At 41.9% G+C, this 16,980-nt stretch overlaps 1 protein-coding gene across 2 annotated transcripts in view; it reads right to left on the bottom strand.

Moving 5' to 3' along the window:
* The window catches only part of SEMA3A (semaphorin 3A), a 488,303-nt gene that overhangs the window by 210,398 nt on the left and 260,925 nt on the right, over nucleotides 1-16,980 (bottom strand). For both annotated transcript variants that reach the window (XM_051853017.3, XM_051853018.3), the window contains exon 3: nucleotides 3,063-3,256. In XM_051853017.3, coding sequence (XP_051708977.3) covers nucleotides 3,063-3,174 — 112 coding nt within the window. In that variant the 5' untranslated portion in view covers nucleotides 3,175-3,256. The remainder of the gene's footprint in view (nucleotides 1-3,062; nucleotides 3,257-16,980) is intronic.

The following is a 16,980-nucleotide window of genomic DNA, read 5'->3' as shown; positions in this document are numbered from 1 at the left end:
CCTGGAAAAGTCCATTATGTTGAATGATGGAACATTTGTCATTTGTTTAAAATCCAAAGCCTGTGTTTTTCTTGTGATTCACATAGGTTTCTCTGAAGACTCCATTGTACCACATATCCCAAATGGAAGATTATATGACTGTCTGGGATATCATGAGAAAAATCAGACCTGACTAGTTCTGTAGGGGAAGTAAACAGTTATGCGCTAATTGTCAAAAGAAACATTTGAGCATGCAGAGGTATTGCTGTGGCTAAGGAAGGCAGATGCGTCTGAGTGAATGTTTAGAATAGTCTCTATGTGACTGCTGAGATTTACAGAGTTCTCACATTTTCTTCCCCCACGAGGACTCTAAATCAGATTGGTTCAGAGGAAAAGCTAGCATACCCCATTTGTCTAATATTATCACTTCTCCAGATGGTGCTGCACACATCTATTCAATTCCCTGTTCCTAGAAAGTCAAGAGGTACCTTATTAGATATGTGTGTGCCTCCACTACAAAGGCTGTCTTCTTGTTTCGACTTCTTTTTCTTTCTCATTTAACCTATCAAATCGCTTTCATCTCCTACCAGGCAAGATGACAAGCAGAGAGTAAGCACAGTGATTTCCTGAAACTTCATCTTGGCAACCTGAGTGAGGAGGGAGTTAAGTGACCATGGGAAATGAAGGTTGGCAGGGACTTAACTCTTCATGAATCGAGCTGGAATATTTTTAAGGGCAATGCAGTGGATGTTTTAACTGTGTTTGACATCTAATTAAGGAGGAAAAATAAGTAGCTAAAAAAAAATCCCTATTAGACTTTAGAAACAAAGTACTGACAATTGGCCACCAGGCACTTGCTTTGGTAAAACAAGTGTGCATGTAGAGACCAAAAGGTAATGACAGATCAATGAAAGGACAGAAGAAAAATTATTTGGACAATTCCTTTTATTCTTCTTGCTGTTGTCCATTTCTCAGTTTATTCGACCCAATTGCCAAGCTCTAGGTTTATGAATAGAACTGTTATGTAGCTGTCGAGTGGTTTTTTTAATTTAAAGCAGAATAACTCTAAGGGATGCCATTGCTTTCAAAAATGTGTATAATGACAGTGTCAACACACAGGCACCTTGTCCATATATACAGCTTGCCTCGTAAGTTTAACATATGTGTATGCAATAGAGGGATATTTTAATTGCATGCTATATTTACATGATTTTTAACATACAGAAATGACAAGTGTAGCCTTTAAAATGAGCAGGAATATATTTCCGTAGCACTAGAAGTCTTGCAAGATAAAGAAGCGTCACTTTCAATTTCTATTTCATTTTACAACTTATTTAGCACTCAAATATATCCAAATGTAGATGTCCGAGATGGACTTCACTTTGTCTAACTTGTTCATCCACAACTATGCCATGTAGGCATTCACGTCTTTGAGAACTGAAGTTGTGCGAAGCTTACCCACCAGGACCCAAACTTGGATAAAGTGGTGGACCATCAGCCTCAGAACTATCTGCTGGCACTTTCTTAAGGAGTGAGAATAGAAAACAAAAACTGACAGAAACCCAGAGGCTACAACATTACACACAATGGTGTAAGTTAGTTATTAAATAGAACTATGATAAAGTTCTAATTAAATACTTAACAGAGGAGTGTGATTTTTCAAAACTTATAAGGATAATTGCAATAGCTTACTGTTTAAAATCTTATACTTTGATACCTAAGAAGACATGATATCAAAAATACATATTTTTCCAAGTGAATGTATTTTATCTGCATATTAAATCCAAAGAAACCCACTTAAAAGGTGTTTAATTTTCTAACTCAAAGTGTGAAAATTACATCCCTCTTTCCTCTGTGAGATCCTCATTCACACCAGGACACTCAGAAAGAGCTGCTCCCCCACGTGTGAGAATTCAGGAGTGTTTTCTGGCGTGAGACAGACATCTCGACAGAAGCAGTGAGTAGTTTTCTCTTACTCCACAGCCTCAAAATGGAGCATAATTGAAGCTTTTACTGCCCCCTTCCATTCTAGAAATCTGAGAAACTTAAGAAATCAGCACCTCAGGGAGTAAAACTACTTGAGCTAAAACAGTTTAATCTTCGGCTCCATTTTACATAATGCCTCAGTTCTACAAATGTTTTCTGCCACCAAAAGTTATGCACATCATTTTAGAATCAGCATAACTTTACACGTCTATCTATAAAATCTACCTACACAAGCATCAAACTCGAATTTGCTCAAAATTCCTCACTTAAAGAGCAAGCAGATACAGGAAACTGTAGCCAGATAAAATACCACGTGCTCCAGCAGGTTTGTTTCTTTCTCTTTTAAATGTATACTTTTTTCAGAGTTCACCCAAGTGGCTGTGCAGCCGGTGTAAGACCTCTGCAGTTCTCACTGAAGTACATATGGAATTAAATAACATTATGTTTCAAAGGCTAGCTGACACCAATCACCAGCATACACAGTCTTTCGTACAATCATAACACACTGTGGAAAAACTAGTCTGTTCTCTCCAGTTTATATTCTCTTGGCAAACCAGGATCCACGCTTATGTTAAGCATCTGATTGTCAGATTTGAACAAACTGAATATTCATGATGCTGATTAACCATTTAGTGTCTAAAATGGAGAAAATACAATTCATCATAGCAATTATTCTAGGTGAGGCGTGCACGTCTACAAAGAGACCAGCTTTGCTTTACTATTTTCTAAAAAAAAAAAAAAATAACTACAGCAAAGTCAGAAAAATCAACAGAACAGAAGACAGGCTCATGAGATACACGGATCAGTATGTCCCGGGCGTGTAGCTCTTCTCCGCTCTGCAAATGTGATTAAATGTTCTTTGTTTGCCTTTAAATTGTCATATATCTAAGAGGAGACTTGCTTGTTACAAAAGTGCTGAAACCATCTCAGAAAGATATGCATAATCACACAGGTCTCCCAGGTTAAACTGAAGGTTTAATGGCTGGGCTGCGGGGAGTTCAAGGAATGAGGTGTGTGTGTGTGTGTGTGTGCGCGCGCGTTGGGGAGGGGGGCAGCATCACAAAGCCAGGCAATTCAATGGAAAAGCGAGGATTTACCTTTGTAGGACAATTTCAGCCTCGGCACGTTGTTCTTGCCATTTTGATAGTTTGCTCTCGCCGTGAGTAACGCTCCCCAGAGCAGACAGACCAGCCCGGTGCACCAGCCCATGCTGCAGCCGCCGCGGGTCCTGTGCTGCCTTCCGTCCTCCTTCCTGTATTGTGCGGCCAGAGAAGTTCCAACAATCTGGAAACTGGAGGTAACAGGTGATTGAGGTGAGTTTCATTCATAAAGGCGGACCATCAGGACCTCATGGCAACACTCACGCCTCCTCTTCTGCAGCCGTCAGTGGAGCTCAGAAACTTCAAACCCTCAAAAAAAAAAAAAGCCAGGCACCGGATAATGAGGCACAACTGTTGTGTGCAGAGAGAGAGAGAGAGAGAGAGAGAGAGAGAGGGAGAGATTCCCGGGGCTGCGGCAGGCAGTGGTGCTCAGGGAGCCGTCCTTTTATCTCCGCTCCTCTGATAGCCAGTGGCGCACTCTAATCCTGCTCCCTGCTTCAGCCGGCTCCGGGGAAGCGGAATGAAAGGGAAGCAGAGAGAGAGAGAGAGAGAGAGAGAGGGAGAGAGCGAGCGAGGAAGGGGGAGAGGGAGGACTGCGAGCAGCAGCGCGGACTTCGCCGTGCACACGCAGAGGGCGATGACACAGAGCCCACAGGCAGGTTTTCCCCGCACTGCCGGAGCGGCTGACAATGGGGGAACGGCGAGTCAGCCCACTCCCCTTCCTCCTGTCACACAACACATGCAAAAAACATCTCCTCGAGATGAGAGCCGGGAGCTGAGCCCTCCGGCGTGCCTGCGAAAGGCATGGAGCTATAAATTCACTTCCCAAGGCAAGCGTGGTTTTATAGCCATTTTGGGGTGCAATTGTGATTTTTTTTTTAAAAAAATCGGAATTTGGCTACCTACATAATTTACAATGCATGCTCGTTATTACAATCCTGGGGAACTTGCACGGTGTGTGTGTGTGTCTGTGTGTGTGTGTGTCAATATAACTTCACCACGGAGGGCTTTAAAGCCTTGTAAGAGTTCTTACCCTCTTCTCAACAAACTAAGTGGGCTCCCCCCACCCCCACCCCCACTCTCCTGCCCCACTGCAATTTCAGCAGGAGAAATTCCTAGTAAAGCCCATTTCAACAATCAGTTCAAGACACATATAGGTCCGCTGAGAATTATAAATTACAACAGGGGATTCTCAAAAGGATACTCAAAATTGAACAACATCTATGGTTTTCGGGCTTCTGGAATGCTCTGGCTAACATTTTTAATGCATCACATCTCATTAATTAAAACCACTTCCCTAGCTTTGGCTCCAGGGGCAGGGAAAGATGACAAAGTTCACAAAAGTCCCTGCTGAGTGTCAGGGACCGAGATAAAAAGGTCTCTGCGTCTCCGTGAGCTGGTAGAGGTTTTCCCCTGACTCTGCTAAGGGACACAGGCACTGTCTCACACAGACACCCACAGGTCTTTGGGAATTAGGCGTGTTGTGGGTGCCAGCTGCATTTTCTGTCCTTTTCCTTCTGCCCTAAGCCGTACAAAAGTTAACAGAACATTCCTTTCCTTCCTTACTCTCCAACCCTCCTGCCCTACCCTTCCCACCACGCCCCACCACGCCCCCAGCCCCCACCCCAACCTCCGCAACCCCCAAGGAGAGTCTGACAATTAAAAAAATTATTTGAAAAACCATCCAAGCGCTGTCATCACAGTGTTTCTTACTTAAAATCCCCAGGCCAATAAAGAGCGGTGTCTCCAGCCCCCGCCCCCTTGTGTGTCAGTGGGAAGGGGGGGTATGGGAGGGTGGAGGAGGTTCCAGAGGATTTAAAGGGGACCCTGGGGAACGGGGAGGGAGATTGATTCGTCAACAAGGGGGTCTTATTGTATTTGTCAGTTTCCGCAAGCCTATTGATTAGTCAGCATTGTTAAGAAAATAAAATCCAAAAATCATGTTGATTTTTGTGATTCGCACACTTGTTATCCTGAGCACTTTTCATGCCCTGGGCAGTGGATTAGGGCTCCTGATGACAAGAGGCCTGTCTGTCTGCCAGGGCTTGCTCTCTATAGAAACGCACTCCACAGAGCAATTCCTGTCACTCTGGGATTATTCAGGGGACCGGGCCAGTGAATTATCCTATTGAAGTATCACATCTGATTAGTCTGACTGCTCTGAATTGTGTCACCGTGTTCACTTGAAGCATATTTTAAATATCTTACGCTGTATTTCGTAGGCTAGTTACCTAAAAATAGGTGAGTTTATTTTTGTCAAAACTAAGTGGGATAAATTTATTTAGGAGTATATCCATTTCACCTGTATAATCCTGAACCATTTGAGACGTCCCAGGAAAAGTAAAAGGCCGCCAGTGAATTCTAGACAAGAGAGGCTCAGAACTGACTCCCTGGGGTGGGGGAACATTCAATCCAGATTTTGAACCACAAAATCAGGCCAGAATTATTTCATTTCATAAAACAAATAATTTAAATTACTGTTGATGCCTGGAATTTGGTGGTGCAGATTCCCCCACATTTACATACACACATTATTTTTAAAACTCTGATCCATGTATTTACATTTGACATTTTTCCTACCCTCCAAAATTTTAGTGATTTTTGTGTGTGTGTGTTTCTATCAAAGGTTTGAAAATTCTGTAGATTCACATTGATATTTGCTTTTCTGCAGACTTTCTTAAGATAAAAAATTAAAAGTAGGAAACTCGTAAGATCAACATAACTTGTAGGCTGATTAAATTCTTAAATAATAACAAAGTTCAGTCATGCATAGATATTTGAACTGTGACTTAGAGAGAGAGATAAGTGAAGCTGCAGGCCAGAAAACCACGAGTATTTGGACTCTTCTGGTCTCTGGTTGGACTTCAGTTAAGGTTCAGATTGGTTTCTCTTTTTCAACTCTCATGAACACTGGGGCGGTGATCCAATGTAAGTCTTTTTTGTCATCTGAAGCAGAAGCCAGGTAAGGGTGGACCGTATGGATGTTTATCAGAACCTCATCCACTCTGCCTGCAGGTGTGAAAGGTGGATTTTATCTACTCCAAGAATTACGGCTTACTCAGAACCAGCGGCCCGAGGCCTGGAACGATCCCGGCTCCAGCCTTTGCCACCATAGCAGCGACTGCAGTGTGTCATCTACTACTTCTTGGAAGGCAGAGCCATGCCTTGCCTTGTCACGCCGTGTCTTAGTTGAGGAACAAGTGAAATCCCCTGTTTCTGCTCTAAAACAGCCTCCTTCCCATGCTTTTCTCCTCCACACTCCGCATCAGGCCCTATAATTAACTCTCCCTGCCACTGAGCTCCCACTGTCTTCTAACATTTCAGGTTTCCAACTGTGATTGACTCCTGCCACAGAGTCAAGCTGGAGCAGGTGCTGGAACGGATCATGCCGCTGTACACATTTCTGCCAGATACATCTGCGACTTAGCTCACCCGCTGCCCGTGGAGACGATGGGTATGGTTGTCAGGGGTGCTAACTTTTCAGGTGGTGTACTTGGTTTTCCAGAGAAGCCACACTTCCAGCCTCACACAAGTTAGTTAGCTCTTGCTTTGCAAGGAAGACCTATACAGCCATGTCGAAGAGACATGTTAATCTTTCTCCATGGAAGATATTTTGATCGTATCGCCATGTGTTGGATGAAACCACTGTGTTTATTTTTTTAAATGAAATCGATGTGCACATGTTTAAACGCTTACTCTCTCTGTTGTGTTATTATGAAACAAACTGGGATAGCAGAAGTGTTTAAGAACAGAAATTGTTTTTCCAGTTTGTAAGATGGTGCTACATACTCTCCCAAATTATATATATATATATAATATATATAAAAATATATATATATAAAATATGTCAAATATATATATTATATATATATAAAAATATATATATATAATTTGTCTGTATTAGGTAAAAACACTTAACTCTCCTCCTATTTGTATATGAAAGAATATAAAGCAAAATTAGTGGATAAAATATTCCTGATATTCGGGGGTGCTTTGTCGAGGTGAACTTCCCGCCCTCACCCTCCACCCCAGTTCATCATAAGCAGAGGAACTGCCCCCAAGTTGTGCACATCTGCCAAAGTCGAGGAGCGCCTTAAAGGAAATGACTGAGTCATGAATTTCAAAATGAGCTGGTTAATCAGCTCTCCTAAGTAATGACACCAAGAAGGAAACCAATGCTAAAAAATAAACAAATTTCAGTACTCTTCCCAAGGTGTTTTTCGATTGAGTCACATAAAACAACATGTATTAATTTCTGCCCACCATCTGTTGCATCCTGTTATGCTCTTCCTTCAAGGGCTGGAGAAAGGGCACGATCCACAGAATTATGGCCAACACTCGCTCCTGCTCTGAGTCTCATGCTGGGGGTTCATCTTTAATGAGAGCTTTTCTGTACCAGGGAATTTGAACCTTCTTCTTTTTTTCCCCCAAATTGTGTGGAAAATTGTGTGGCTGAAAAAATTCTTTACAAGTTCAGAAGACATCGTATTAATTGGAAACACTAAATAGCTGATGTAGTGTTTGTTCTATTCCCAAACGACAGCTATTTAAAACTACTACCATCATCCATGGAAACTGCGGGTGGCAGGTTGAAAGCCAAGTTTCAGAAATTAAGTTAAACTTGTCACAGTCCGATTCCTATGACTGCGTTTACTGTGAGCAACCTGGGAAAGCCTGAGTTGAGAAAGAACTGGTCACATGCAAGGGGAATCCGGGGTCCAGAACCGGTAGCTGCTGGCTCCCCATCCATGAACAGAGATTTCAGCCAAAATCTGGTCCCTCCTCTGGGCTGAATTTGTAACTGTTTGTTTGTTTGTTTTCTTTGTTTTTTAATACTTTTTTTCCAAGTTGTTGAAAGCAGTAATTTTTTTAAGATTTATTCATTTTATTTGAAAGGCAGAGTTACAGAGAGGTAGTGGAAGAGAGAGAGAGAGAGAGAGGTCTTCCATCCATTGGTTCATTCCCCAGATGGCCACAACAGCTGGAGCTGAGCCAATCCGAAGCCAGGAGCTTCTTCTGGGACTCCAGCTGGGTGCAAGGGACCAAGGACTTGGGCCATCTTCTACTGTTTTCCCATGGTACAACAGAGAGCCAGATCAGAAGTGGAGCAGCCCGGACTCGAACTGGCGCCTGTATGGGATGCCGGCACTGCAGGCGGTGGCTTTACCCAGTATATCACAGCAACGGCCCAACAGTTTGAAAAAAGTATTTTCTCCTGCGACATCAATGCTCATGATACTTGTGGGACTCAAAATGAAAGACTCCGTGTTTTTCAGATGAATTGAAGAGATAAATATTAAATCAATGAAGACAATCAAATAGGCACATTATTTGTGGCTGCAGAGTTTAAGAAAACCCTAGACAAACAAGGTTTCCAGAAACTTAGAGAAAGTCTTTCATTGGCGAGCTTTCCTTGACAGTTTGATGAATGGAGTAAGAAGGTGGATTTTGTTAGGTAAGTTTGAGAGGGGAATGGAAGAGAGAGACGAGAGAAGGGATGCACGGAACATTCTGAGTCAGGGTTAGTTTCCAAGTTGCCAAAGTGGCTAACATCCAGTTACGGGAACATGATTTATCACTTCTATGATCTAGTTTTTTCTTTTGTCTTCTTAAATCTATCATATTTTTCACCATTTGACAAATGTTTTCAAGGTAGCATTTTCTCTGTTTCATTTCTGTTAAAGGAGTTTATCATCACTACAGCTCCTCTATTAGATTACCTGATGAGTGAATGCCATGTTCTTGAATCTTAATGTATTAAAAAAAAAAAAAAACACCAAAAAGTACCTGTTCCATGTGTATGGGTGTGTGCTTTCATTTAAGTCAGTATCTCCACCTCAACTCAAATTGAACAAGAAAGTTTTCAAGTGAGACAAAAATCCCATTGTTAGTTCTCATCAGCACAGGCCAGGCAGTGAGGAGGAAAAAGCGAGGCACTGGTGGAATACAAATGGAGTGAGCAGGTTGGTTTATGAGTGTTGCACGTTATGAGGTTATTAGTTATTTGCTTTCAGTAAAGGTGTGGCACACACCTTCTGGCTGGACGAATAAATAAGACGTGCTAAGTAAACAAAGTGAAGAGAGCAGGCGACGTTGTTGAAAGGGTCCCTTCAGGTCTGACTCAGCCAGAGCCGACGCACGGCTCCCTTTGTGACCCGCGACAAAGACTGGGGCACCTCACTTGCAGCTAGCACAGCCCCACGTTGCAGGAAGAGACCTGCGGTCTTTATTTTAAACGCTTTTGAACAGTTTGGAGCTGATTCCGACAGGCAATAGGGATGCTGAAACCCACAATTAAAGCTCCTCCAAAGGGTTTATGACAATGGCAAAACCAACCGTTGGCGGACGGGGACTGAAAAACTACAGTGCATTCTGTTTCGCTAGGGCACAGATTTCTCCAAATTGCCAGAGTTAGGCAGAAAAAAGTGTAAAACAGCCTTTGCCCCACTTCATGCAACCCCCTTTTTTTGTTTTCTGATCTGAGCATAGAATGATATTCCAGGTTTCATTTCACTGTCTTGGCTACCAAAGCAGCTGCCACCTTATGGGGGAGCTTAGGAAATGTTTTGCTTATTAGTTAACATTTGTTATTATGAACAATGATTTGTGTGGAAAATTCTATTTCCCGTTTCTCCTTAGAGTATAGCCATAGGATTCATCTCTTTGAAAAATCAATCAACATAAATTCATTTTCTTTTTTGCTATATCAAGGGAAAGCGAAATCGATCCAATATGTTTAGCTTTGCATCTCCTTAGATTACAGATCCAAGTTGAAAGGGTTTGACCTGAGGACTTAAATGACAATGTGATTATCCTTGTTTTTTTTTTAAGTTGACACATGACTCTAGTGAATTAAAACACTATAAAGACCTCTAAATATCTGAGTTTTGTAAACTGTTTCTGGAGCCAAAGACCCAGTTTTTAACTCTGTTGACTCAACTAAAGCTTTATCAAAGAATACACACAAGGAAAAAACTAGGGTTTTTTGTATGTATGATTTTAAATGAGTATATCTGTCACAATATAATTTGGTAGAAATGAAAGCTGATTTTATGAAAGTACTATTTATTTATTTATTGATTGATTGATTTAAGACAGAGCAGCAGAGAGACAGGGAAAGAGAGAGAGAGACCTTGTGTTCACTGGTTTACTCCTGGAATGACCACAGAACCCAGGGCTGGATGAGGCTGAAGCCAGGAACCTAACTCCACCTGGGTCTCCCAGTGGGTGGCAGGAGCCCAGGGATTTTGGCCATCACCTGTGCCTTTCCAGGGGCATTAGCAGGAAGCTGGATCAGAATCAGAGCAGTCAGGACTCGAACCAGGGCACTGATACGGGATGCTCATGTCATGTGGTGCCTTAAACTGCTGTGTCACAATGTTAGCCTCAACGTTTGATGTTTTTGATAAAATTGTGCAACATGGTGACTGTAGTTATTAATCTATTCCTGAGAAATGCTGAGATAGCAGATGTAACGAGCTGTTACTACAAAACAAACACTGTGAGGTAAGGCAGCTGTTAACTCTAACCTGGATATAAGCATCAGTATGGTATATTATACAACAGTAAATACATCATTTATGTCAATTAAAGTATCAGATATTTTGGTGGTCTAATTTTGAAGGTTTATTTCTTGATTTGTTTATTTTGAAAGTCAGAGCTACAGGGGGAGGGTAGATCTTCCATCTGTTGGCTCACTCCCCAAATGGCCACAATGGTCATGGCTGGGTCAGGCCAAAACCAGGAGCCAGGAGCTTCTTCCAGTTCTACCACAGGCATAGCACTTGGATCATCTTCTGCTGCTTTTACCAGGCCATTAGCAGTGAGCTGGATGGGAAGTGCAGTAGCCGGGACTCAAAATTGCATCCATAAGGGATGACAGAATCCCAGACGGCATCTTAACCTGCCACACCACAACACTGGCTCCTGGTTGTCATTTTGAAAATAATCACTGTAGATTTAATAATGCTAAGGAACCTGCTTTAGTTCTACTAAGTCAAAAGGCCAAACACACAGGACCGAGGCTGAAGGATCAAGGTACATTGGTAGTCCACTTCTTAGGTTGTCAATGTAAGTTTGTAATCTGTGCCACAGTGTACATCCATGTGCTTCTAACTCAGTTTCCAGAGGCACAATTTAATTTTATTTCTATGGAGAATATTTTATCTAAAAATGTTTTATTTAGGGGCCAGCACTGTTGTGCAGCAAGTTACGCTGCTGTCTGTGACCCGGGCATCCTGTATACAAGCACCCCTTCAAGTCCTGGCCACTCCACTTCTGACCCAGCTCCCTCCAGGTGCCCTGGGAAGGTCCAAGTACTTGGGCGCCTGTCACCCCTGTGGGAGACTGGGATGGAGACTCTAGATCCTGGCTTTGGCCTGATCCAGGCCTGGTTTTTGTGGTCACCTGGGGAGTAAACCAGTGGTTAGGTGTCTCTCCATCTCTCCCTCATTTCTGCGTCATTCTGCATTTCAAATGAATAAATAAATCTTTAAAAATTATTTAATTAGTTATTTGAGAATCAGGGAGACAGAAGGGGAGTCTGGCAGACAGAGAAATCCCATCCACTGATTCCCTGCCCAAACGCCCCCGATGGAAAGGCCAAGGGCTGAGAACTCAATCCAGGCCTGTACGTGGGTAGCAGGAACCAGGCTACCTGAGCTGTCACCTGCGGCCTTCCAGAGTGCCCACTAGCAGGACGCTAGAACATGGCTCAGAGCCAGAACTCAAACCCAAGCACTGTGACATGGGATGCCGGTGTCCCAAGCAGTACCTTCCCTGCCAGGCCAAACACCCGCCCCCAAAGACACAATTATAGGTACACTCTTTGCACTAAAATTCAAACGCTTTGAGAACATTTCACCATCACATTTCCTACATTCTTTTATATCTGCCTATTCATTCTTCTAAATCTTGAGATTTTCCCCAATGCCAGTCATTTTCACTTGCAAAACAAATTATAATTTTTGTGGATGGTGATATATATTCCTATAAAAAGTGACCTAATACCAGTTTATCTGTTCTGTTTTTTAAACTGAAAGTAATAGTAAGCATCTATAAATCTTTCTGTATTTATTTTGGCCTGGTGTGTGCTTTATTTTTTATGCATCTCTACAGCTATATCCTTTGCATCAGTTCCTCTGTTTGTTTTCATTCCTTCTAGTGCTATCTTCTGGATTAGTGTGGAAAATTCTAGCTGATGACAGATTGTCTACATATTTTGTTGGATTACTCATGATTATAGGTTATTGTATCCCCTTAAAGCTAATCGGCCTATATCAGGACTTTGCATTAGGGACACAGGATATAGGATTGCTTTATACAAAAGAGAAAAGCCTTGTTTAATTTTTCACAGTGGTTTGCAAGTATTCTGGGAGCTTCCTCTCCTATGTTTCTATGGTGCTGAGAGCATGTATCTGTTATAGATTTATATCATAATTAATTTCCTCAGAAGACTCTAATCTCAGAGAGAACAGAAATTATTTTTGTCATTATTGTCAGTGCTCAGGATAGCATTTGGCACGGAGTGAAACTTCACTTATTAACTAACGGATTAATTAATTAATTAAAGAGCCAGGGGAAATGTGTGCTAGATAGTTAAGAAATGCTCCAGAAAAATCCCAGTTTTACTAAATAGCTTGGTAGTGATGATTTCTTCACAGACATAATTATATGAGTTTTTTACATTCTTGTGTAGACCATAGCATTAGACAGAGTCCCACTTTGTCCTGTGGAATGCTTCTCAGGGAACCATATTGTACTTATAACAAATGTTTGGTCTCTCCTTTAACAATGACAGAAAAGTCATTGTTTTGCCATTATCATTACTTTTATAAAGTTTTATGTCTATATTTGAACTTAAAGATTCCCTTTTCAGACCTACTACAATCTGAAAACAATCACAGTATATTGCTAACATAGAGGTTAATCACATTTCTAAATGGCACTACATTCCACCCTCTTTATATTTAAACAATTAAGAGTGGTGGTTATGGAATCCCCCGAAAGGAAGGCATCACAAATTGTGAAAATGCAGGTATCCTGTGAGACTGGATGCTGAGGTTTAAATCACAAGGTCAGTGTATCATTTAAGTTTTCTTTGTCTAGAAACACAGCTGATCACTCCATCTGTCCTCAGAGGTCACCGTTGTCCGGCCAGACACAAGGACACCCTGTGGACGCTGTACACCTTGGATTCTACAGCCGCAGAGTCCCCAGTCTCTGGGCATCAAGTTAATAGGCGGGATGCGGGTAGCAGGCAGATGAACCAGGGATTCTGAAACGCCCTTCAAGAGAAGTATGAGAAAGCCCCTTGAGCACCACTGTAGCAGGCTACAAATGTTCAACACAAACAAGGCAGGCTCAGCCCTGCCACTGATGGCCTGGTAGGACAAGTTGTCCTTAGGCATCACTTAGCAGATGTTCTTGTATGTACACCAAATGTCCATGCCCAGTGCAGCAGGTCGAGCCAGGAAGAGCCAGATGACACAAAGCAACATGGGAAGAGGAGGGAGGGCAGTGGTCGGCAGAGAAACCGGGACTTAGACTAACAAGCATGAGGTGGCCTCGCTAATCAGCCCCACAACTGCCGGCAGCTGCGGTTGGAAGCAGAGCCGCATTTCACCACTTAACAAGGTGCTGGTGACTCACTTGGCCAGATGTGAGCCCGAGATCTTCCATCTTTCACGGCTTGCACCGTCTGTATAGAAAGAATGGTATCTTTTATGGTAAATCAAGCCTTAAATTATTAGAAGACCCATTACTAGTCCTAAATCCTCAACATGCGAGTAGGTTTTAATAACCTAACTTGCAAGCTTCACGAGTTAATATTTATGTCTTAGAGAAAATTATTTTCCCAGATAAGTATCATGCTTAACTTTGGGAAACAGAGAAGTTAAGGTCAACAGGTGAAACACCTGTACAATTATTATGGGAATATCTCCTGCTACTATTTATATTCCAAGTCATTACGTCTCTTAGGTTAACAGCACTCTTTAGTATTTTAACTGTTCAACACGTTTTGTGTCATGCTGTTTTCAGAACGCTAGGGATTCCTGATGGCTGGTAAATAAGTTAATTCTCCATCCTGGTGGAGTTTTTACTATAACAGTTTCAGCAGAAACACCCGTCTTTACCTTTACCTTAAAGATATGAAAACATATCCGCTAAAACACAATGATTAATATCAGACAACTCTCTTGGGACAGTTTCTTATACCTACAAGTGGATACTAAGTATCATTTAGGGTCATACGATGAATAGTTGGACATAGCCTACAAAATAATTTGTGTTCGTATTGTTTTCTCATACTTGACAGAAATCTCAGAACAGTACTCAGTGTGAAAATACAACTAGTACAATCTTAATAGAATTATAATTTCTAGGCTTAAGCATCAGCACATGGCAGAACTTTCTAGATGTATTGCCCATACGTAGTGGGATTAACTGGACTTAAAAAAGAATCATCTTCTATGACCCCATATAGAATTTTAGAAGTTCATCCCGTTATACCCTTCAGAAACGCCATACTTCATGTGCGTTCAGGGTGTTTTTCAAATGTCAGTTCAGTCAACATAGGAAGCCACTTCATGTCCTAGCAAATCAAGCCTATCAGAAAGTTGTTCAAATGTCACTAATGATTTTATAGGAATAATCATATTAAACTTTAAACAAACCGAAGGCTTCATCTACTTTGAGACTGGAGTGCAGGGATGGAAAAAAGGACCTGCTGCCGACAACAGAGCCGATTGGGTTCGTTTAACCGATGCGGGATGTGGCACTTGGGTATCTCACAGTGCGGGCTGCCTGCCACCCCCAAAAGCTGCAGCACGTTTCCTTCGCCTCGTACCATCTCAGTTACATTGCATAAAAATTACATGATTGACGCTGTGGCTTTCTTCCCATTCCGATTCAGTTCAATGTTAAGGTCTCCACGGTAAATGTGTATCTTAAAAGTATTAGAAAAAAAAAAAAAGGAAAAGGGGGCAACGTTTCACTTCAGTGAGTTTGTAAAAGCTTGGTTTATTGTAGAAACTAAGACAACTTTAATTTACTCTCAAGGACTTTCCCTGTTTGCTGTTGCTGCTCTGTTTTCTGTGTCTTCGTGATATGGGTTTGCACTACTTTCTACAGTTCTTCCTCATTCAACTGTAAAAAGGAGTCGCTGCCTACAGTAAATAATGGATATGATGCATTTTTCTGTCTGTGCCATGACAGTAAATGCCCCTGCCTTAACTCTCTCTGTTCCTAAGTGTGCCCCTACAATGCTCACCACGTCCTCGGAGTTAGGGCTCTGTGCATTCCCATTGTGTTTGGGGCACGCTGATCTCTATCCGGCTGTCGGGGAAGCGCACATTTTATGAACATGTTTGTCTTGTCGCAGGGCTCTGGGGAAGGGGCCTCTTCAATGGTGGGGCTCACGTGCAGTTTCCTGTGAGGGTCCTAGCACAATTCCCCTCACACAATGGGTCCCCAATAAATGTGAGTGAATGACTTCCTGACCATTGTCGAGGCTCCTGGGAGATGCAGGATGCGGCTGGCAGCCAAGACAAAGCTGGCTGTCAAAACTGCTATATTCAGATCCACAGCAAAAGTGGGAGCGGAAAGGCATTCTGAAGGTTTTCCGAAGGACTCTGCCATTCTGGCAGAACCCGATTCATCGCATTCTGCGTATCCCCGGGCCCACCAGGACAGGTCGGAAAAACAACTCCCAGAATTCTAAACACTGGGCGATGCTCATTTGCTCATTGTTTTAAAAAGGAATGCTGACAAGGGCCATGATGAATATGATGTTTTGCTGCAGAACTTACTATGTCTGTAGAAAAGTGTTCTGTAGTAAGGTGGTGAAATAGTCTTACATAATAATTTCATTAGGTATAGCTTTGACATAAATGGCTTTCATTTTGCCCAGGTCTCTGACCCATAAGCTAAAAATCAGGTGTTATAAAATTTAAGAGGTAAGCCGTTTTTCCTGTGTAAGTAGGTGTGGGGAAAATGTGTCTCCCTTCCCCCAGGAGGTTAACGGGGCTGCTGGTGTGGGAGGCGGGTTTCCCTTCAATTACTCTACAATAAATGAACATGGCTACCAGAGAATAAGGCCGAATGGGTAATGAGGACCGTAAAACAGCGAGACAGTGAGGAGACGGCAGTTACGTCACTGTTTCTCCTCCCAAGATTATAAAGCACTTTTGTCTCGTGTATTTTACATATGTACTTATGCACATATACACACACATTTGTACAGGGCATATATGTGCACACACATTTATACATGCATACTTGTGCCTGTATATGTCCTTGCTTACACATACAGCCAGCTACTATACTAAAATTGTAAGAATCCCAGAAGAACAAACACATTCCCTGCCATCAAGGATTTGACACGGAGCTGGAGAATCAACGTGAAGACTACCGCTCTAGAAGTACAGAGCGACAAGCTCCTGGATGCCATTTAATTGTCAACTCGAAAACAGAGGCAAGGATAATTACCCTTGTCTTTTTAAAAGTATTTATTTAGTCAAGTTGAGGTAGTTTCCAATAATGTGTCATAAAATATTTCTCTCCTCCCTTGAATGATACAAATTTGTGTGTGATTTTTGGCATCATAAGTAGGAGTGAAACTGTTGGCTTTGATCCATTTCCTTATTCAGAAGAATTACTCTCAGATTTCAGTCTTGGAAATGAGGGATAAAAGCTATTTTCAGAAATCAGACTCTTAGGATACAGAGAAGTGCAGGTTTCTGATTACTTCACTGAGAATTCATTTAAAGATAAATACTATCATCTGAATCTCTTTAAAAGAAGTAGATATTATGTGCTTCTAGTTCTCTGAAAGAAATCAACAACCACATAGTACATTATTTTACAACAAATAGACTAATAGTCTATTTGTGCTTGATTCAATTTTAAGTATCAG

The sequence above is a fragment of the Oryctolagus cuniculus genome, chromosome 16 (genome assembly GCF_051225735.1).
Source record: "Oryctolagus cuniculus isolate XC-2025 breed Fujian yellow rabbit chromosome 16, ASM5122573v1, whole genome shotgun sequence".
NCBI classification, from domain to species: Eukaryota; Metazoa; Chordata; class Mammalia; order Lagomorpha; family Leporidae; genus Oryctolagus; species Oryctolagus cuniculus.
The sequence above is the reverse complement of the archived record's forward strand: the minus strand, read 5'-3'. Positions and strand labels throughout refer to the sequence as shown.